The sequence below is a fragment of the Balaenoptera ricei genome, chromosome 3 (assembly GCF_028023285.1).
Source record: "Balaenoptera ricei isolate mBalRic1 chromosome 3, mBalRic1.hap2, whole genome shotgun sequence".
Lineage (NCBI taxonomy): Eukaryota > Metazoa > Chordata > Mammalia > Artiodactyla > Balaenopteridae > Balaenoptera > Balaenoptera ricei.
Genome location: NC_082641.1, coordinates 174,553,241 through 174,572,607, shown reverse-complemented (window position 1 = coordinate 174,572,607; position 19,367 = coordinate 174,553,241). Strand labels below are relative to the sequence as shown.

The following is a 19,367-nucleotide window of genomic DNA, read 5'->3' as shown; positions in this document are numbered from 1 at the left end:
CCCGGATCCCGCGCCGGCCCCGCCCAGGCGTGGGAGGAGGGGCCCCTCTCGGGGAAGGGCGGGGCTGGACCGGGGCGGGGACTGTGGAGACCGCGGATTGGGGGGCGGGGGAGGAGCTGGAAGTCGCACCGCGCGCGCAGATGTCAGTTCCCTGACAATAAATATTTCATTTTCACTAACCATACGTGGAGCTCCTACTACGTGCACAGCAGCTAAGAGCACGGACTCTGGAGCCGGGTTCGAATCACAGCTCCACCACTTTCTAGCCTTGTCGCTTTGGACATGTTAACCTCCCTGGGCCTCATTTTCCCCATCCGTCACGTGGTCGATAACGAGGGTACCCACCTCACAGGGTGTGTAAGGGTTCTGATCTGAGTTAGTGTTTGTAACGTGCAGCGCCTGACCTAAACTGGGCTAGAGCCCTTTTCCAAATACCCTTAAGGGCCCTTAGAATTAACCACCGCCCCCCCTTTTACAGATAAAGAAACTGGAGATCAAAGAGGGGCAGACGCTTGCCTGAGGCCACACAATTTGGCAACCAGCTGAGGTCCCAGACTTTTCTTCAAGCCAACAGAAGAGAATCTGCAGTTATAACAGTTCAGGCTTGAGACTTCCCTGGCGGTCCAGTGGTTACAATTCTGTAATTCCATTGCAGGGGGCACAGGTTCTATCCCCTGGTTGGGGAACTAAGATCCTGCATGCCATGCGGCGTGGCCAAAAATTTAAAACAAAACAAAACACAGTTCAGGCTTTGTTGGGGTTCAAATCCCAACAACTGCACCTGAAGCCACTTGCTGAACTTCTCTGAGCTCCCATTGCTTCGTGGAACAATGTTAGCCACCTCTAACGGCTGTTGTGGACAAACTGAGATGATGTGCATCAGTCAGGAAGGGTTGGCATATGCTCAGTAACAAGCAGCTCTATAATCATCATGGCATCTAACATCCAAGGTTTGTTTCTCACTCACACCGGTCATTGCAGTGAGGGGAAGATGTGGCGAATCACATACTGGCATGTATACTTCTCTTTGGAAGTGACTTTGCTCACATTTCATAGGCCAAAGCAAGTCACATGGCCACCCCCGATGTCAATGGGGTGAAAAATATGATTGTCCTCTAGGGATCAGAACCAGCTGTTGTTACAATAATACATGATCTGTGCAGTGGTTAGCGCCACACCTGGCACACAGTGGGTGCTCGACAAATGGGCACCATTATAGGAGGAGCTTAAGGGCTGCAACAGCTAACTCTCCAAATCATCATGAATGGGGAAACGGAATCCCTCAGCTCTACCCTTGCCTGCCCCTCCCCCTGCTTCCCAGTTGGAGAAAAATGACAGCAGTCATTTCCAAAGAAGTGTTTATTGACATTTGGGGCCCCAGCAGAGACAGAGAGTCAGTGGGTGCTAGAGGCTCCTGAGGCCCAGGGCGAGGCCTACAAGATGAAGCCCGTTGCTCAGGAGGCAGCCCAGATTGCAAATGGAGGATAGGCCATGGTAGCGGAAGAAGATCTGGCGGAGGGCACTGTACTTGGGGTCCTGCTCCCGCAGCTGGCGATAGGGGTCTGAGCCCTGGTGGTTGCCCAGCACCTCCCCGCCCAGGCCGCGCTCCTTCTCCACGGTCTGCAGGGCCCACATGGCGGCCGTGGTGCGGGGCTCCAGCCAGCGGGCGTTGATGGTGGCCAGCATGAGGCTCAGGAGCAGCAAGCAGAGCTGGTGGGGCGGCAGGAGGACACGGTGAACCATGCCTGGGAGGCAGCAGGGGCCCTAGGGAGGGTCCTTCTGCATCCTCAAAGCCCAGAGGGGAATGGGGGGCAGGACTGGGTCAAAGACAGGCCTCCCTGCTCCAACCTCAAACCCAAACAGAGCTCCAGCTCTCATACCCTGAAACCTGCAGCTCCTAAGGAAAGGCTCCACCACTATCTCCTCTCTCTCCCCCAAACCTCCTGAGCCTCCTCTCCTCTGATACCCTGACTGGAACTTTCCAGAACACAGCCTGTCTCCTACCTTCCTCTGTTCCCCTAAACTGAAGGTATCTCAGGGCAGAGCCTCTCTTCCCTGAATTGGGACAGAGCACCATAACTGTCCCCTCATTTCCCCAAAATAGAGAGCCTAAGAGAGGGCCCATCTCCTTTGTGGCCCCAGCCTAGACCCTAGAAGCTGACATTGGGCCCACAGGGAGTGAATTAAAAGTCCTCGAAGTTCCAATTACCCATAATCCCTCCTGTGTCTGTGGGATTATTGAAACCCCTGTCAGGCCTCACCTGCCCACATCTGAGGGACATAATGGGGGCAGGGGGAGGGCAGGATAGAGAAATATGAGATGCACAGATGGTTCCTTGCCTTGTGGCTGGGAAAAATGTGTGGATGGGGGTGGGGGACTGTAAATTCCCAGTCAGGCTGGTTTTTAAACACTGAGCTGGGGTCAGTGCCCCAGCCCAGCTGAGTCACCACAGCTTGGCTGCAGGCCCAGCCAGGGGGAGGAGAGGGAGCAACAGCCAGCAGAGAGACACTGGGGAATAGTCAGGTCTGCTGGGGATGGTTGTGCAGGCTGTGCACTGCTCAAGGGTGTCCAGAACCCAGCTTTGTATACACCAGGAAGAAGGGGCAGTTTGGGGGGTTTCGTTTTAATTCTCACAAAGGTGTAGCCATAGGTGCTCAGTGTGGTTCTGGGAATGAACCTCCAGAGGGTAGTGGAGCTCAAGCCCGCATACCTGGCTGGCCTCCCAGGATGTGAGCTGAGCCCCAGCACGCTGTGAGGCCAAGATGCAGAGGTTGACGAAGGCGCAGCCCATGGAGATGTGAAAGTAGAAAGGGAAGAGTTTGCTCTGCACCAGGCCGAAGGTATGTCGGGGAAGGCCTCGGAAAAGCAGGAAGCCTGTGGGGTGCAGGGGTCCACATGTCTGTTAGGACACTTCCAAGTCCCCCTCTCATCCCTGTCCCCACCTTAGGCACTCATGATATCCAGGCCGAGGGTCCCTACCTGAGACGAAGGTCACCCACATTTGCATGCCCCAGGCCCCTGACAAGACCAGTAGATGAACCACCTTAGTCAGGCTTTCCGGGTTCCCACCTTCCTCCATCTTGCGGGCCTGGGAAGGAGGCACCAGGTGGTCAGAGTTTTACATTTGCCCTGTGGCCTTCAGACCCTGTGAGCCTGCACAAGGCCAGGGCTATGGTCTATCCAGCAGGGATCCAGGGATAGTAGCCCAGGAATGGTGGTGGGGAAGACCAATAGCACTTCTGTGACGTCCCCCGACTCCATCTCTCCAAATGTCAGCCCTCAAGATCTTAGGCTCTCTGGACCCCAACATCCATGCCACCTCTGAGACCCCCAAATTTCAGCCCCAGCAGCTCAAGCTCGAAGCCCTAGATCCTCAGAGATCACCCCAGTGACTCCCAAATATCACCCCAGGGACCGAGTTCTGATATCAAAGATCACTTCTTTCATGACAGGATCCCAAATATCACTATGAAGATTCCCAAAGCACCTCCTGGAGACGCCATCTAATCCTGAGAAACCCTAAATCTCATCCCGAGGACACCGACCCCACCACTGGACCCGGACATCGACCTGCAGCACTCAAGAGTCCGGGGCCGGATCTAAGAGGGTCAGGTGGGTCCGAGGGCACCGACCCCACCACTGGACCCGGACGTCGACCTGCAGCACTCAAGAGTCCGGGGCCGGATCTAAGGGGGTCAGGCGGGCTGGGCTCGGTACCTCACTCTCGCGCTCCGGGGTGGCCGCGGACCTCCTCGGCCACCTCCCCTCGTGGGACCAAGAATTCGTCCCGCCTCCCAGCTAAGCCAGAAGCCAATCGGATCGGAGATCTGTAACTCCTGTACCGCCCTCTTAGATATTGACTAATCGATGAACGGAAACCAGCCTGGAATCCCGTCCACTCCTCGGGATTTCACCCAATTACACCGCGGCTCCTAAGATCTGCGGAAGCGGAAAGGCGCCAATGAGGTCTTCGGCTGCATCGGCGGGGGCGGAGCTAAAATGCCAGCCACACCCCTCTCTGTGACTCTGCCTTTGGGCTCCGCGCGTTTTAATAGGATGGTGTCTCCACGGGATCAAATTTCAGCGTCTCATCTGGGGGCTGGCTTCGCGGTCCCTGATGGGAGAGCAGGAGCAGGTGGTATGTGGTAGGTGGAGGTGGAAGGGGGTCGGGAGCCTGGCGAGCGCAGGATTTAAGGTCCCGGCGGGCGGGGCGCAGGATTCAAGGCCCCGGCGGGCGGGGCCCAGGCAAATAACCCCACTCCGTTCCTCCAAGGATTCTATCGGGAAGGACTGAGGGAAAACAGGTGATTTGGGAGGGGGAGGGGGAGGGGGAGGGGGAGGGGGAGGGGGCGGGGGAGGGGGGCTCGACTGGGGGCCTGCCTGCAACTGATACTCAGAAATGCATCTTGCCTTTCCCCCTCCAAGTCTCCCAGGGCTCCTATGATTCCCAAGTACCAAGTCCTCAGTGTGATGTTCAAGGACAGACACAGAGCTCCCCACTACTGTATATCAGGCACTGGCATGGATTAATTTACTTAATCACAACAACCCAGTAAGGTGGATAGTATGACATCCCATTTTTATAGTTGGGGGCAATGAGGCACGGAGAGGTTTAGTAACTCCTCCAACATCGCACAGCTGGGAAGGGCAAAGCTAGGATTTGAACCTGGGCCATCTAGCTGGAGGGTCTCCTTGCTTAATCATCATGCTGTACTGCCTCTGGAAGTGAGGACCTCCCTGAGGCAGTGACTTTTGAAGTGGTAGCTTAGAACAGTTCAGGCAGAATAATAACTCCTACATCACAGAGTGGGTGTGAACACCCAGTGAGGGCTTAGGGTGGTGCTCAGCACTCAGCAAGATGCTCAGAAAATATGAGCTTAAAAAGGGAATAAGGAAGATTTTACAGAGGCAATGCTGAGTAGGGTTTTGAAGGGTATATAGGAGTCTTCCAGGAGGACTGGGTTAGGGGAAAGATACCAGAGGACCCAGCAAGGACAAAAGAAGAGAAAGGCGTATACTGTGGCCTTTCTGGCTGAGTGTAACCCATGGCAAGTTGCCCTTCACCTGGAAGTTTTTCCAGACAGACCTCCCCCAGGTTTCTCCAGCTGTGTCAGCCCTGGCTACACTGGAAGGGCAGGGGGTGTGGATGTGAGACCCAGAACTGAGTTCTTTCCTGTTTCCAGCCTCACCTAGTACAGGCCTGGGACCCCATTCAGCTAACAGTTATTAAATAGATATGCTCTGCCTCTCCTGCTCACACTCTATGTCTCCCATTTACTTGGGGAGCCAGTTCCCAACTCCCCGTCTTGGCTTGCCCTGCCTTGATTGAACTGCCCTGCTAACCTCCTGCTGCTTCCTTCTGGACCCTGCCTCCAGCCACCCTGACTCGACCCTCAAAGAGCACCTGGTTGCTGACTTCCAAGTTTTTGCACACGCTGTTTCCTGCCAGGGATGTCCTTCCTTTAGGGCCCAATGTTAAGATCTCTTTTTTCTTTTAGGCTCGTCTCAGACCTCACTGACTCCTGTGGGATCTTCTAGGTCTTTCTCACTGCCCATCCTAACCCCCGGAGCTGGGATCATCTTTCACCCAGCTTTGGCTCCTATCATAAATAAGAAGCCTATGTTCAGGGCTGAGGCCTCTCCGGGGTGTCAGAAAGGGCGTGAGAGTGTCAGGACCTGGGAGCTGGTCTCAGTGCAGCCCTCTGTCCCCCCTACTCAAAGCAACCCTCTTCTGGCCGGCCTACCCCTGGACCCTGACTACTCCGTGCCTTGCTACTGCTCACCTCCGTCACCCTCCAACGTGTGTTTGCCTGCTAATGAGAAGTGTGACAAGTGCTGCGGTTCATTGAGGGGCTGCCCTGGGGCTGGGGAGCAGGAGGGGCTGGAGTGCTCTGGGCTGGCTCTCAGGAAACCTTCACCACACACACCCCCCCCTCCCAGGCCCTTCCTCAGGAAAGACCTTGGAATATACATTTCACTGGTCCAGGACCCCAGAGCCAGAGACCTTGCAGCTGGCTGCACCCGAAAACACAGTGACAGTTGGAACCTGGAGGCCAGGGAGAGACTCGGGGCCTCAGTCGCATGGGTCCCTCCCCAACTCAGACTCACAGGAGCACTGTAATGACCAGGACCCTCCAAAGAGGCATCACAGCAACGCTAAGGTCATCCCCGCCTGGGAAACCCCTTCCTGCTGCACTGCTATCTACTGCTGCAGGGCTTAGGGAGGGAGCTGTGGGGGCAGAGTCCTCCTGGAGACCCCTCACACCCTCTGTCTTCAGCACCCCGAACAGCGCCCAGTGCTCAGCAGGCCTGCACTAAAAATGTCTTGAATGAATGGAACAGATGTGTGATTGTGTGTCTTAATGAGGTCCTGTCTGTGATTGTCTCTGGATGTGACTGCCTGTGTGTCTGTGGTTGTGTGTCTGAGATGGGCATGAATACATGCTCTGGGTCTTATGACTTAGTGTGCACGGCTGTGTCTGAGGCTGCGTGTCTGTGGTCGTGTTTTGATGACCATGTGTGGTTGTGCGTCAGTGGCTACTGGTGCTCCTTGCAGACATTGTTGATGCCCCTAAGGAGGAGGGCCATTACCTGAGCGCAACCAGAGACATGGCTCTGAAGGCGCATGCTCTCAGGGGCAGCCCGTGGGCCTGCCACACAAATGCACTTCTGAGCGCGTTCAGGCTGGGGCAGAAGTGGAGGTGGGGATGGCAGTGGGGTGCATGCATATGCCTGGAGGCAGCTTTGCCTGCACTTGGGGGTCTAGGACACCCAGAACTCAGCAGACCCAAATCATGTCTGGCCCCCATACACTGGGTTGGGGTGAGCAAGGAGGCAGACCAGGGATAAATTATTATTGCTCTCATGCCCACCTTTCATAGAAGCCCTTGGAGACCAGCTCTTCCAAAACCAAAGGTGAGAACCTTCCCGCTCAACAAGACTGTGTGTGGGAGACCTGCCAGTTCCTACTTCCACCCTCTGCCCCAGCCTCAGTGGACCCCCACCGTTGCTGCCCACTCATCCCTGCCCCATTGTCAGCTGACTCTTGCCCCTGACCTTGCCCACCATCCCTGTCCCTGACCTTGACCCCTACTCCTGCCTCTACCTCTGCCTCAGCCTACCCCAGCTTCTTGCCCTGTCCCCCCTCAACCAGGCCCTGAGCCTCTACTGACCTCTGCCCTGACCTTGCCCCTGCCCCCACCCCTCCCAGCCTCGGCTGACCCTCACCTCTGCTCACAGTTAAGTCCACCGTGATGATTCCCGAATCCCAGAAGCTTTTGAGATGTGAACTGGAGTCACTCAGGTGTCAGCTACAGGCTCATACCAAGGTGAGCCACCTCAGCCCCGCCCCCAGCAATTGTTCCTGCCGCCCCCCACTCCACCCCTGCTTTCACCCCCAGGCCTGGCCTCTTCCTCCAGGCTTTCGAGTTCCTAAACCACTCAGTGACCATGTTGGAGAAGGGGAGCTGCCTGCAGCAAATCAAGATCCAACAGCTTGAAGGTGAGAACTGGCCAAAGGTCAAGATAAGGCTGGAGGCTGCTCCTATCAGGGTCAGCTGAGTCAGGCCAGGGTGAGAGAAGTTGGATGAGTCTGGGTTCAGGACCAGAGTCTGGTCAGGGTGAGGGCAAGCTGGGTTCAAAGCTGGGCTCAGGGTGTGGGTGGGGCTCAGCCAAGGTCCCACCATCTCTGTAGAGGTGCTGGGCCCCACGAGCCGCCAGGCAGACAAGGAGAGACACAAGTGGGACGTGGAGGAGGGACGGCAGGAGCTATATGAGGCTCTGGCTAAAGGCCTGCAGGGGCTGCAGAAGACCCTGCATGACAACGAGGAGGTGCAGCGGGCCCGTACCACCCGCTCTCTACAGCTGTTGGCGCAGGAGATCTGGAACAGGTGGGTATTGCCAGGAGGGAGGCTGCGGGAGGGAAGGGAGGCCAAGGAGAGGGAACCACAGGTAGGATGGGGGAAATGGGAGGGGCCTGAGTAAGGGAGTCTGGGGGGCCTTGGAAATCTTGGGGGACAAGAGGAGGGGATGGGGGAGGCAGGAGGCAGTGGGGGTGTGTGGGAGACTGGGAGGCCAGAAATAGGGGAGGCAGGAGGTGGGATGGAAAGGGAGGCTGGAGGATCAGAAAGCTGGCGGGGGTGGCATGGGAAGCTGGAGGGTAGAGGAGGTCGAGGGGGGCAGAGGCTGGGGGTATTGGAGGTCTGGGGGGGCAGAAGGTGAGGAGCTGGAAGCAAGGCAATGGGGGGCTGAGGAAATGGGAGGCTGGAGGCCAGAAGGAGAGGACACGGGGCTAGGGAGGGGTAGGAGTGGGGGAATAGTAGTAGGAGCAGACAGGTGGGTAGGCAAGTATGGGGAGGGGACAGAGCCTGGGTGATGGTAGTTGAACAGATAGAAACATGGGAGGTGGAGGAGGCTTTGGGGAGGCACGTGGGCAAATGGGAAGCCAGGAGGTCAGGAAATGGGAGGCCAGAGGCTGCACTGTCCCCTCAGCAAGAAATTCCTGTGGGAGGAGCTGGAGCTGGTGCGGGAGGAGGTGACCTTCATTTATCAAAAGCTCCGTGAGTGCCCAAAGCCCATGACCAGGAGGGCGGGGGGTCCTTCTACAGCTCTGGCCCACCTGAGTCCCCTCCCCCTACAGAGGCACAGGAAGAGGAGATCACGGAGAACCTGGTGAACATCCAGAAGATGCAAAAGACACAGGTGAAGTGCCGCAAGGTGAGCAGAGAGCACGGGGACCTTGCGTGAGTTGGGGTTGTGGGGATCTCTGCTGGCCTCCACCATCAGACTGGAGCCAGAAGGCCTGGGTTCAAATCTCAGCTCTGCTACTTACTGCTGTGTGAGTGTGGGCAAGTCACTTCCCCTCTCTGGGCCTCAGTTTCCTCATCTGAATAATGGGTGTAACAACACAGCCCTACCTGACCGAGTAGCTGCATTAACTGAGTGATAAGCACTTTGAAGGCAGCCTGGAATGTGATAAATGCTATATTACACGTTTCACCATCATTATCATCATTATTATTATTATCCTCCCATCTCCCCCGGCCTCAGGTCCTGACCAAAATGAAGCAGCAGGGGCATGAGACTGAGGAGTTGCCATCAGGAGGCAGTGGCTCCTGGAGGGATGACCTCCAGAAGGAGCTGGGTGACATATGGTGATGCCCAGCTCCCTCTCTAACCTCTGACCCCTGACCCTCATCTGCCTTGTGCTCCTCCCAATCAGATCAAGTAGTGACCACCAGAACCTGGAACCCACCTGAGTCCCTCTCCTCCCAGGACTCATCTCCGCCCCTGCCCCCACCATGGCCTCCCTGCCCCAGCTCTGAGCAGTCCAGAGTCCCCCGGGGCCCCCAGATCCCCATCTCCCCACAGGTCCGCTGTGCATCTGCTGCAGAACTCCTTTGGTGGCCTCGCCAGATACTCAGGGGGCCGCCCCAGGGCTGCGAGCCTCAGGGGTGAGTGGGGCTGAGCAGCACTCCAGGGTTGGGGGAGGTTCATTCTCCAGCTTCACACATGGAGGTCACGTTCAGAGGCCATATTTGGGGGTGGTTGGGTCTGTTGGGTCTTATTCTGGGGTCACATTAAATAATGTTCTGGGGTGACATTAAAGAGTCCTTGGAGGTTTCACCCAGGGGTCACTCAGGGTCACTGTGATCTTTTTTAAGGGTCAGTGGGGTAAAATTCAGGTGTCATCGAGGTCATACTTTGGTGTCATGTTGGGTCACATTCAAGGGACATAATCAAGGATCACATAATATCAAGGGCACTGGGCCCATATTCAAAGGCCACTCGAGGGTCACATTCAGGGTTTGTGCCAGAATTGCACCTGTCCCTCCTGCAGGCTATAAGGGGCACCGATGCCTGAGCCCTCCACTCCCCTCCTGGGACTCGGACTCGGACTCAGACCAGGACCCTTCCCAGCCACCACTCAGCAAGAGCTGCTCCTTCCCACCTGGTGTGGATCCTCCCCTGCCCCAACCTACCCTTCCCCTCCTGGCCTGCCCTGGAATCCCAAAGTACAGGCCCTTCCAACTCCCAGCCTGGGCATCTGCCCCCTGACCTCCAGCCCTGGGGTCCCCTGGGCCAGGCCAGCCTCTGACCCACCCTCTTTCTCCACAGCCTGAGCAGCTGGGACTGCTCTCCCTGAAGACCCCTCCAGAGAGAAAATAAACTAGCTGAGACCCTCCTCCACCTGTGGACTGCTGCTCCTGCTGCTTCCTGCGCCTGAGAGTGACCCCCACAGTTTACTACCCAGTCTTGGGGAGGGTGTGGAGACCCCAGGGACTGTTCGGGATATGTGGGCCTAGGGTCAGGGGACAGGGTGAGGCTGGATTTAGTATATGACAAGGTCAGGGGTAAGTCTGTCCAGATACGAGTGGCCAGATAGGCCCTTGGCGATCTGGTCTGCTGTCCCTACTGCCCAAATGGGGAAACTGAGGCCCCTGACCCTCATCTGCCCTGCGTTCCTCCTAATAAGATCAAGCAGCGACCACCAGAACCTGGAACCCACCTGAGTCCCTCTCCTCCCAGGACTCATCTCCGCCCCTGCCCCCACCATGGCCTCCCTGCCCCAGCTCTGAGCAGTCCAGAGTCCCCCGGGGCCCCCAGATCCCCCTCTCCCCCCAGGTCTGCTGTGCACCTGCTGCAGAACTCCTTTGATGGCCTCGCCATATCCTCAGGGGGCCACCCTAGGGCCTGGAGCCTCAGGGGTGAGGAGGGTTGAGCAGCACTCCAGGGTGTGTGTGGGGGGATCATTCTCATCTCCGCCCAGGGTTTCGGCCCGGGGTCACGCTCTGACACCCCACCCTCCTCTTCCTCTCAGCACCCACCAGGGTCCTCCCTCTCAACCTCCAGCCTTCGTTCCCTCCCGAATCTATTCTAAAACTCCCTGCCCCAAAGAGCAACAGAGGCCCCGCCCCGGATCACGCTAATGAGACTCCGCGAGGCCCCGCCTCACGGGTTATGCAAATAACGCTCCCGGAGGCCCCGCCCCTCTCCCCGCCGCGGAGTCTGCGCTGCGCGGCGCGGCGCGGCCCGGCCGGCCGACGGCGTCTTCATCTCTGCGTTCGCTCGCTGGCCGGCCGTCTGTCTGTCAGTCCCGCCGCACCGGGGCCGTCTAGGTGGAGCCGGGGCTCAGGCGGCGGCAGTCTAGACCCGGTGAGGGGGAGGGCCTTGGGGAGCCCCCTGTACCCCTTCTCTCCTGCTTCCGACCCTCGGTCTGTCTGGCCAGGGTTCGGTTCCTGTGGGTCGGGTCCCCTGCGGGTCCAGCGCGGGGAGGGGGAGGGGAGGCTGCGAGCTGAGGCTTGGGGACCGGGCTGGGGGAGGGGAAGGTGGGGAGGGGACCCCGGTGAGGCTGACGGTGATTGTGTGGTTGTCGTTACGTGTCAGTGTGTGGCTGTATGAGTGATTGTGTGGCTCGTGTCTCTGTGACTGTGTCTCCTGTGGCTGTCATTTGCGGCTGTCGCCGTGGGTATCACTCTGATGGTGAGTGTGTGGTGGCTGTGTTGTTGGGGTCGCCTTTGCGTGGCCGTGTGACTGCTGTCACAGTGATTGTATGGCTGGCTCGGTGTCTGTATGGTTGTGTGCATGTGACTGTCATTGTGTGGCTGCTGTTGTGTGTTCCTTCTGATGGTGGGGGGGGGCGTTATCGTGTTCCAGTGTGTGGCTGTGATCATGAGCCTTTCCTGTGTGGCTCTGTGTGCGAGTCTGTGCCGTGGTCCATGTCTGTGCCCTCGTGTGGCCATGTGGCTGCGGTTGTGGATGGCACAGGGGACTGTCAGTGTGGACGAGAGACTGTTAATGTGTGTCATCCTGTGCCTTGTAATTGGGGGTGTGACGCTGTGACCAGTTCTGTGACCCCCCTCCCACTGTGTGTGGTGACTCTTTTTTTGATGTGGCTCTTAAGTGTGTTGGCAGCTTCGAGTCTGTCCCTGATGGTGGTGGACTGAGGGCTGTGTGTGGGGCTGTGAGGTGTGTGAAGGACCTCCTGTTGTGTCCCAGTGACCATGTGGGGGGGGATTTGTTTGATCTGTGTGGGTGTCTGTGACAGGCCGTGTGCACACTGTGCTGTGTGTGTGCAGTTATGTGTGTAGTGGGTGTTGGGCACCTGTCTGAATGAGCGAGCGTGTCTTGTTCACCAAAAGGCTGGCACCCAGCACAGGGCCTGGAACCCAGCAGGCCCTTGATCCTCGCTGGTGGGATGAATGAATGTGTGTGTGGTGTTTGGGATGGAAGCTCTGGCTGACTTGTGTACTCTGGGGGTGCCGGTGTGTGTTTGTGTCTCTAAGAAGGTGAGGGGGCCGTGGCTAGGTGGGCATCTTGGGCATCTGGGCTCTCTGGTGACCCTCACCCCCACATGTCACATTGCAGAGCAAGCCACGTGGATGGGGCACTGGACCCAGAGTGCCTACCCTTACCTGCCTGGGCCTCAGTTTCCAAATCTGTGCAATGGGGGTGACCATCCCTGCCCTGCTGGCCGCCAGGAGTGGCTGTGAGTCTGTGGGCGTGGCAGCGGCCTGCAGGAAGTCATAGGGCCCTTTCACAGGTGAGGTTAGGCTGGGAGAATGGGTCAAGCAGGTGCTGGGGACTCAGACTGGGGGAAGGGGAGAGCACGTTGAGGGGGAGATAGCCCTCTCGTGATACAGGGAGGCAGACGGGCTGGGAGGAAGGGGAAGGAGGGAGAGAGGGAGAGGCAGCTGGGAGAGAAGGAGGGCCTGGCCATCAGCCCAAACCAGTCAGGCACAGCCCATGGGGACAGGAGAGGGAGGCCCCTGAGGGCCAGGAGGGAAGTGGTATAGGGAGAGGGGCTTGGTGGGGGTGGGTGACAGGGAACATGGGGTCTCCTGTAAAGCATGTGGGGAAAGAGTATGGGGTCTCCTAAAAACTAGTGGGGGTGAGGACCCTTCTTTGTGGGGGAGGGGTCCACATTAGCTGGAGAAGTCTCTGCTAAAGGCCAAGGGCATGGGTCCCACATGCTAAGGAGGCCAGGCCCTCCTAAAAGGTATGGGGTCAGAATCTCCTGTGTAGGCTGTGGGGGGAGAAGACCACTATACAATCTGTGGGGACCCCAGCAGAGGCTGAGCTGAGCAGGTTGTGTCAGGGGAGGCTGGTGCCTCCAATGGGCAGGGGCAGGGCAAGACCTGCATATGCGGAGGCGTGGCCAGAAGACTCAGGGGGCGGAGCCAGGGCTCCTTGGCTGTAGTCCGAGGGGCCAGGGATGGGGGCCAGGTTGTGGCCAGAAGACTCCACAAGCAGGTGACCTGAGCCTCCCCTTAGGCCCCACCCTGGCAGTGCCACTCCCTCCCCTCCTCCACAGGCCCGGCCTTCACCATGGCGGGAGGGAGACCTCAGCTGAAGAGGAGTTTCTCCATCATTCCCTGCTTTGTCTTCGTGGAGGTGAGGAGCACAGTACCTCCCCTGCCCAGACCCTCAAGGGGGAGGAGGCACCTTCGGAAGTGGCAATCCGGGGTTCAACCCAGCTCTGCCCATCCTTACTGTGGGACTCTGGGCACCTCACATACCCTCCCAAGCCTCAGTTTCCTCATCTGTCAAATGGGCATAATTAGAGTCCCTCTCTCCTAGGGCTGTTATGAAAGTAAAATGGATTAATTCATGGAAGAGGTTTAGTATGCCGCCCTGCCCACAATAAGAGTTACACCTGTGGTAACTCTAGTATTTCTATCAGTAGTATTCTTTCTTTCTCTGTTGGTCTGTTCCTCCACTACCCACTATCTCTCTCTCTCTCTGAGCTCTGGCCCTGTCCTGTCTCCCTCTTCCCAGTCCCATCTCCTCTCTCCTCTTCATCTCTCTCTCTATCTCTCCCCCTTGTCTCTGTCTCCATCTCTGTGTCTCCATCTCCGTGGCCCAGCTCAGGCCTGACCCTCTCTGTTCTTACTCTGTCTCTCTCCCGACCCTGGCTGGGCGGCAGTCGGTGCTGCTGGGCATCGTGGTCCTGCTTGCTTACCGCCTGGAGTTCACGGACACCTTCCCCGTGCACACCCAGGGCTTCTTCTGCTATGACAGTACCTATGCCAAGCCCTACCCAGGGCCTGAGGCTGCCAGCAGAGCACCCCCAGCCCTCATCTACGCCCTGGTCACCGCTGGGCCCACCCTCACGGTGAGACTGGGGGTAACCTGGCTCAGACTGTGGGAAGGGCCTTCCAGGAGGCAGGAGGGCCAGGTGGAGATGGGTGGAGGGCTGGGCTTGAAGGCCAGGAAGACCACGCCTCGGTCTTGCCCACAGATCCTGCTTGGGGAGCTGGCACGTGCCTTTTTCCCTGCACCACCATCAGCCATCCCCGTCACTGGGGAGAGCACCATTGTGTCCGGGGCCTGCTGTCGCTTCAGCCCCCCGCTGCGGAGGCTGGTCCGCTTCCTGGGTGAGTGACTCGGTCAGGGGTCAGCCATGCAAGAGGGCTATGGGCCAGGCTCAGATATAATAAGAATTCCAGGGGGGGAAGGCCTAGAATTGCCATGATGGTGACTTCATGGGGCAAGAGGGATGCGGGCTGAGGTCAGTCATGGTGGAGGTTCTAGAGACATTGGTGGGGCCTAAGCCAACCATGATGACAACTATAAGAGGGGGGCCCCAAATTGCCACAAGGAGAGTCTCAGGCAGAAAAAGCACAGGACAGACACCAGGGGGCCCTGGGGGCAGGGAGATGAGAACGCTGGCTGCGCTTTGAATATGGTGCCAGCCACAGCTGGTGGCCTTAGGGTAGGGCAGAGCTCATCCAAAATGGTGGTCCCTGTGGCAGAGGGCTGGAGATCCAGCCCTGGCTGAGTGGTGCTCCAGGAGAAAAGTGATCAGCTCAGTAATAACGAGTCCAGGGGCAGGTATGGGAGCCCCAGAAATGCCATCACGGTGGTCCTAGGAGGTCCCTGGCATGGGCCCAATCCTGATGTAATGCTGTTGAGGGGTCCCAGCCCAGCTATAATGGATTCCAGAGGAGGGCCCACTCCTGGCATATTGGTAATCCCAGAGGGACAGAGGCCAGAGGCCCAGAATGCCATCATGGTGGTCCCAAGGGAAGAGGAACATGGCCCAGTTATTATGGGGGTATGGTGTTAGGGGGAGTCCCAGCTATGCTTTAATGTCAGTCACAGGAACAAGGAGACAGGGGCCTATATGAGCCGTAAGGGGGCTCACAGGAGGACGGCTGCTAGGCCCTGGCATGAACCCCCTTTCCTACCCCACCCCAGGGGTCTACTCTTTCGGCCTCTTCACCACGACCATCTTCGCCAACGCAGGGCAGGTGGTGACCGGCAACCCGACGCCGCACTTCCTGTCCGTGTGCCGCCCCAACTACACGGCCCTGGGCTGCCCGCCACCCTCACCGGACCGGCCAGGGCCCGACCGTTTCGTCACTGACCAGGGTGCCTGTGCTGGCAGCCCCAGCCTTGTGGCCGCTGCGCGCCGCGCTTTCCCCTGCAAGGACGCTGCCCTTTGCGCCTACGCCGTCGCCTACACAGCGGTGAGCCCCGAAACGGGGGCACGGCAGTAGTGGGGCGGCCAGCGGGCAGGAGACCGTCTGGGCTGGAGCCTCCAATCCCTCCCCGAGTGAGGCCACGCATCACTGTGACACCGTCCCTAGGGCAGAGGCTCCCACTCCTCCCCTTGGACCCTGGCCACGCCCCCCTTGGTGTCTGGCCACGCCTCCTGACCCACTAATGCCACACCCAAAGGAGGCTATTGGCTCAGCACCCTGAAGCCTAGCCAAGTCTCCGCCATGCTACAGGTCCTGGATATTGGCTGGGTGACTCGGTAATGGGCTTTCAACTCCATCCCTTGGAGCCCTTGCCCTCCAGTTTGTCTTCGCCCTTTATTGGCCTGGCCACGCTCCTGACTCGACTTCACTGGAACTTCCTGACTCTGTCCCCTGTCTTTCCCTGGTCGCACCCTCTGTTGCTTTGATTCCTTTTTCTGGCATTGGGGACTGTGCTTCTAACCCCGTCAGTGGTCCCCAGGGGTTTGGGGACTCCACCTCCTGGAGCTCCTGGAGCTGTCACTTGAGCCCTGACTCCACCCTCTGACTTTGTGGCCACACCCTAAGCCAGCAAGCATCCTTCCCCATCCCACCTGGACCTGGGGCCCAGGTCCCCCAGAGACCTGGGCCCCAGACCCTATCCACTGTTCTTTGGTGCTCAGGCCACACACACACCCCCATCCCTGCAAAGGCCCACTGGGGGTCCATGACTCCATCCCCTGAACTCCTGTCCCCCGGGCTCTGTTCCCTGGAGCCCCTGGCCGGTGCCTCCAGTCCCATTGCGGCTTCTCAGGATTCTGGCCACACCCCCTATCCCTGAATGCAGTGTCCGCTTGGGTTTGGGAACTGCTGCTGCCATGTCTCCTCTGACCCATCCGGCTCCTGCAGATGTACGTGACGCTCGTGTTCCGCGTAAAGGGCTCCCGCCTGGTCAAACCCTCACTCTGCCTGGCCCTGCTGTGCCCCGCCTTCCTGGTGGGCGTGGTCCGCGTGGCTGAGTACCGCAACCACTGGTCTGACGTGCTGGCCGGCTTCCTGACAGGGGCGGCGATCGCCACCTTTCTGGTGAGCCCCCTTGCCATCCATCCCTGACCCAAGAGGCAGGACTGCATGACGGTGAAGGGTGTGGACTCTGTACCTTGGGCGAGTCCCTTAACCTTACCTAGCTTGGACATTCTCATCTGTGAACTGAGATAACGGGACTGGGACCGAGGTAAGGCGAGTGAGGCACTCGCTTTGAGCACAAAATTTAAGGAGGAGCCAAAACACTCAGTAAAGCAGATAAATAATATTTTAATGAAACATTTTTAAAAATCAAAATTAATGCAAAAACCCATAATGTCCAAAATACCAAAGGTTTAAATAAGGACAGGATCAGATCCTCTTACACAACTTGGCCTTACTTGCCTCCCCGTGTGGAATAAGTAATAATAGTACCTATCTCTTAGTAAAGTGGAAAGAGCAGTGTTTGGCACATAGTAAGCACCATAAAAGTGTTAGCTGTTTTTGCAATCCTGAGCCTCAGTATCCTTATCTGAAAAATGGGGATGGTAATTTACCTTATTGGCCTCAGGCCTCAGCATGCCCCCTCCCTCTGTCACAGGTCACCTGTGTCGTGCACAACTTCCAGAGCCGGCCACCCTCTGGCCGAAGGCTCTCCCCTTGGGAGGCCCTGGGCCAAGCCCCCACCATGGACAGCCGCCTCGAAAAGTTAAGTGTGGCCCAGGTAAGGGGGGCCGGGGGCTGCTCCCGGCTGGAGAGGGTGGTGGGTGGAGGAGGACAAAGGAGGCAGGAAGTCAGGCAGGCAGTGGGGGTCTCAGGGCCATGGAGAGGTGGAGGGATCACTCATCTCTGTGGACCTAGGTCCTGGGGGGACCGTCCCACAGGATGCAAGGGCGGGCCCCCCCCTCCCTCCCAAGGGAACATGGTTAATCCTGAAAACTTGTTGTCTTTTCCATTGGGCTCTCTGCCCGATGAGCCCCTTGTGGCTCTGGCCAGTGGGGCCCAGGGGGCCGCTAGCCCCTTCCCTCTGCCTCTTTGTCTCAGGAACCCGAGGCCTGCAGGCCGCATTCGACACCGGCACGGCTCACCCCATCCAGTGAGTGTCGAGGGAGTGGGAGGATAAACGGGGGGACTTCCAGATGGCGGTCACTGCCACAGAGGTCTCACCTGTGCTCTCATGACCCCTCCCAAGCTTTCTAACCCCCTGACTTCTGATCCCTAGAGCCGCAGAACTGCGCCCACCGTGGCCACCTGATCCCCAGCTGCGTGTCCTCCAGGGCTCCAGCCATGTGTTCATCACCCCGTGTGCCCCGCCCTCGACTGAGGTCTGAGCCAACACCCTTGCCTCTGCCCCTGCCCCTGCCAGCACCAACCCCCAGCCAGGGCCCCTCGCCCTCCTCCCCTGGGCTTGGGGGGCCGGGCGGGGGTGGTGGCCGTGGCCGGAAGCTGCTGCTGCCCACACCCCTTCTGCGGGACCTGTACACCCTTAGTGGACTCTATCCCTCCCCCTTCCACCGGGACAACTTCAGCCCTTACCTGTTTGCCAGCCGTGACCACCTGCTGTGAGGCCCAACACCCACCCAGAATCTGCCCAGTCCCCATTTCTTCCCTGCCACGCGTGTGTGTGCGTGTGCTGTGTGAGTGCCAAAGCCCTTGTCCCCAATCCAGCCAGGCCCAGACATCAGAGGATGGCTGGAAGGACATCCAGGGGACCCCGTGCCTCTCTTGCCCTCTGGGACATCCAAGTGGGCATAATTGGGAGATGGGTCCTTGCCTCCGAGGATTGCCCTTTTAAGGGCCAAAGCCTGATTCTACTGGCCATTGCCCAGCCAATGGGAGTCCCCCAGTTCTCAGAATTCTGGCCAAAAGGAGTTCACTCCAGCCAATAGGAGCCTCCCCATCATTTCTTAGAATCCTCAGGCAAGAGGGCAACTCTAGCCAGTGTTCAGCGTCTGAACAATGAATAGGAGTCCTTGGTTCTCAGAATTTCTAGGGTGGGTGGGTATGATTCCAGTCAATGGGGGACCGCCCATGTCTAAGCATGTGCAAAGGAGAGGAGGGAGATGGGGTCATCTTTTGTCATCGGGTCCTCTCTCCTCAGAATCAGAGAGTCCAACTGGAGGGTGGGGGGCAGGCTCCCCCGTGGCAGGGTCCTTGGGGTACCCCTTCCTCTCTCAGCCCCTCCCTCATGTGCAATCTCTCACCCAGTCCCTCCTAACTCCCAGCTTATGCAGGGCTTGCCCCAGTTCAGAGGTTTTGGAGTTCAGGGTGCTGCATCCTTCCTTGCCTGTGCCCAGGTCACCCCAAATCCTTCTGTTATTTATTAGGGCCGTGGGGAAGGAGTTTTTTTTCTTAGAACCCACCCCTGTTCTTCACACTGCCCCCCATGCCTCAGCCTTGTACACATGTGCCATCATAGGGGCACAGGTGGAGCAAAGAGGGCTCCCCACTCCAGGCAGCCGAAGGCAGTGGGCAGGGGAGACACTGCCCCCTTTTCCTGCCCCCTCCTCATCTTTAATAAAGACCTGTTTGTAACAGAAGTTTGGCTACCTGCCTTCCTCCCCCAGGTCGCAGGGTGTGGAGGACTTTAATTTTGGGTCTAGGTGTCAGTGAGGCTGGGTGTGAGTGTATTGTCACAGGGCGATTGTGGAGAGGCAGCATGGGGCTGTGGGGTCCGTGACTTGGCTTTAAATCCTGGCTCAGCATTTCCTGGTTGTGTGGCCTCAGGAAAGTTAATTAACCTCTCTGTGCCCTTGTTTCTTCATGTCAAATTCGAACAGCCCTACAAGCCGCATGTAAGGCACACAAACACACGGTGAGGGGCCTCATAATGACTGCCTTCCCCAGGCGGCTGGTCTGTTTCTGACCATGGCCAGGGTGCA

The 19,367-nt window shown here is 58.1% G+C and overlaps 3 protein-coding genes across 17 annotated transcripts; 2 read left to right on the top strand and 1 right to left on the bottom strand.

The window, feature by feature from the left end:
- Positions 1–1,344: 1,344 nt before the first annotated feature.
- On the bottom strand, positions 1,345–3,821 carry TMEM205 (transmembrane protein 205). 2 transcript variants are annotated; one of them, XM_059918370.1, is made up of 4 exons: positions 3,719–3,821; positions 2,981–3,089; positions 2,712–2,875; positions 1,345–1,710 (listed from the first exon to the last, which is right to left on the bottom strand). In XM_059918370.1, exons 2-4 carry the CDS (start codon positions 3,078–3,080, stop codon positions 1,405–1,407), a joined length of 570 nt encoding a protein of 189 aa, XP_059774353.1. In that variant the 5' UTR covers positions 3,081–3,089; positions 3,719–3,821; the 3' UTR covers positions 1,345–1,404. The 2 variants fall into 2 exon arrangements, with proteins under 2 accessions (XP_059774353.1, XP_059774355.1); XM_059918372.1 differs by lacking the exon at positions 3,719–3,821 and adding an exon at positions 3,572–3,683.
- A 200-nt stretch (positions 3,822–4,021) lies between these two features.
- Positions 4,022–10,189, top strand: CCDC159 (coiled-coil domain containing 159). 7 transcript variants are annotated; one of them, XM_059918366.1, is made up of 12 exons: positions 4,022–4,139; positions 5,942–6,162; positions 6,883–6,916; positions 7,241–7,329; positions 7,421–7,502; positions 7,695–7,890; positions 8,492–8,559; positions 8,640–8,716; positions 9,050–9,153; positions 9,371–9,453; positions 9,840–9,953; positions 10,118–10,189. In XM_059918366.1, exons 1-12 carry the CDS (start codon positions 4,058–4,060, stop codon positions 10,120–10,122), a joined length of 1,155 nt encoding a protein of 384 aa, XP_059774349.1. In that variant the 5' UTR covers positions 4,022–4,057; the 3' UTR covers positions 10,123–10,189. The 7 variants fall into 7 exon arrangements, with proteins under 7 accessions (XP_059774349.1, XP_059774348.1, XP_059774343.1 ...); XM_059918364.1 differs by lacking the exon at positions 10,118–10,189 and adding an exon at positions 4,275–4,305 and having other exon boundaries at positions 4,032–4,146; positions 5,988–6,162; positions 9,840–10,057; XM_059918365.1 differs by lacking the exon at positions 10,118–10,189 and having other exon boundaries at positions 7,791–7,890; positions 9,840–10,057.
- Positions 10,190–10,285: 96 nt separating this feature from the next.
- PLPPR2 (phospholipid phosphatase related 2) lies at positions 10,286–19,025 on the top strand. Of its 8 annotated transcripts, none has more exons than XM_059918352.1 (11): positions 10,286–10,707; positions 10,821–11,155; positions 12,368–12,488; positions 13,314–13,393; positions 13,926–14,114; positions 14,241–14,376; positions 15,200–15,471; positions 16,372–16,548; positions 17,087–17,209; positions 17,530–17,581; positions 17,708–19,025. In XM_059918352.1, the coding sequence occupies exons 2-11, from the start codon at positions 10,961–10,963 to the stop codon at positions 18,049–18,051; spliced, it is 1,689 nt and encodes a 562-aa protein (XP_059774335.1). In that variant the 5' UTR covers positions 10,286–10,707; positions 10,821–10,960; the 3' UTR covers positions 18,052–19,025. The 8 variants fall into 8 exon arrangements, with proteins under 8 accessions (XP_059774335.1, XP_059774336.1, XP_059774338.1 ...); XM_059918353.1 differs by having other exon boundaries at positions 10,286–10,734; XM_059918355.1 differs by having other exon boundaries at positions 10,286–11,155; positions 14,001–14,114.
- Positions 19,026–19,367: the final 342 nt, after the last annotated feature.

Coding starts and splice junctions, on each gene's coding strand:
- TMEM205 (XM_059918370.1), bottom strand. CDS start 3,080: ATGGAGGAAGGTGGGAACCCGGAAAGCCTGACTAAGGTGGTTCATCTA. Junction 2,876..2,980: donor GTGGGTGACCTTCGTCTCAG/GTAGGGACCCTC, acceptor TGCACCCCACAG/GCTTCCTGCTTTTCCGAGGC. Junction 1,711..2,711: donor CATCCTGGGAGGCCAGCCAG/GTATGCGGGCTT, acceptor CCGCCCCACCAG/CTCTGCTTGCTGCTCCTGAG.
- CCDC159 (XM_059918360.1), top strand. CDS start 4,058: ATGGTGTCTCCACGGGATCAAATTTCAGCGTCTCATCTGGGGGCTGGC. Junction 7,330..7,420: donor AGCTACAGGCTCATACCAAG/GTGAGCCACCTC, acceptor CTCTTCCTCCAG/GCTTTCGAGTTCCTAAACCA. Junction 7,503..7,694: donor CAAGATCCAACAGCTTGAAG/GTGAGAACTGGC, acceptor CCATCTCTGTAG/AGGTGCTGGGCCCCACGAGC.
- PLPPR2 (XM_059918352.1), top strand. CDS start 10,961: ATGCAAATAACGCTCCCGGAGGCCCCGCCCCTCTCCCCGCCGCGGAGT. Junction 14,377..15,199: donor GAGGCTGGTCCGCTTCCTGG/GTGAGTGACTCG, acceptor ACCCCACCCCAG/GGGTCTACTCTTTCGGCCTC. Junction 15,472..16,371: donor ACGCCGTCGCCTACACAGCG/GTGAGCCCCGAA, acceptor CGGCTCCTGCAG/ATGTACGTGACGCTCGTGTT.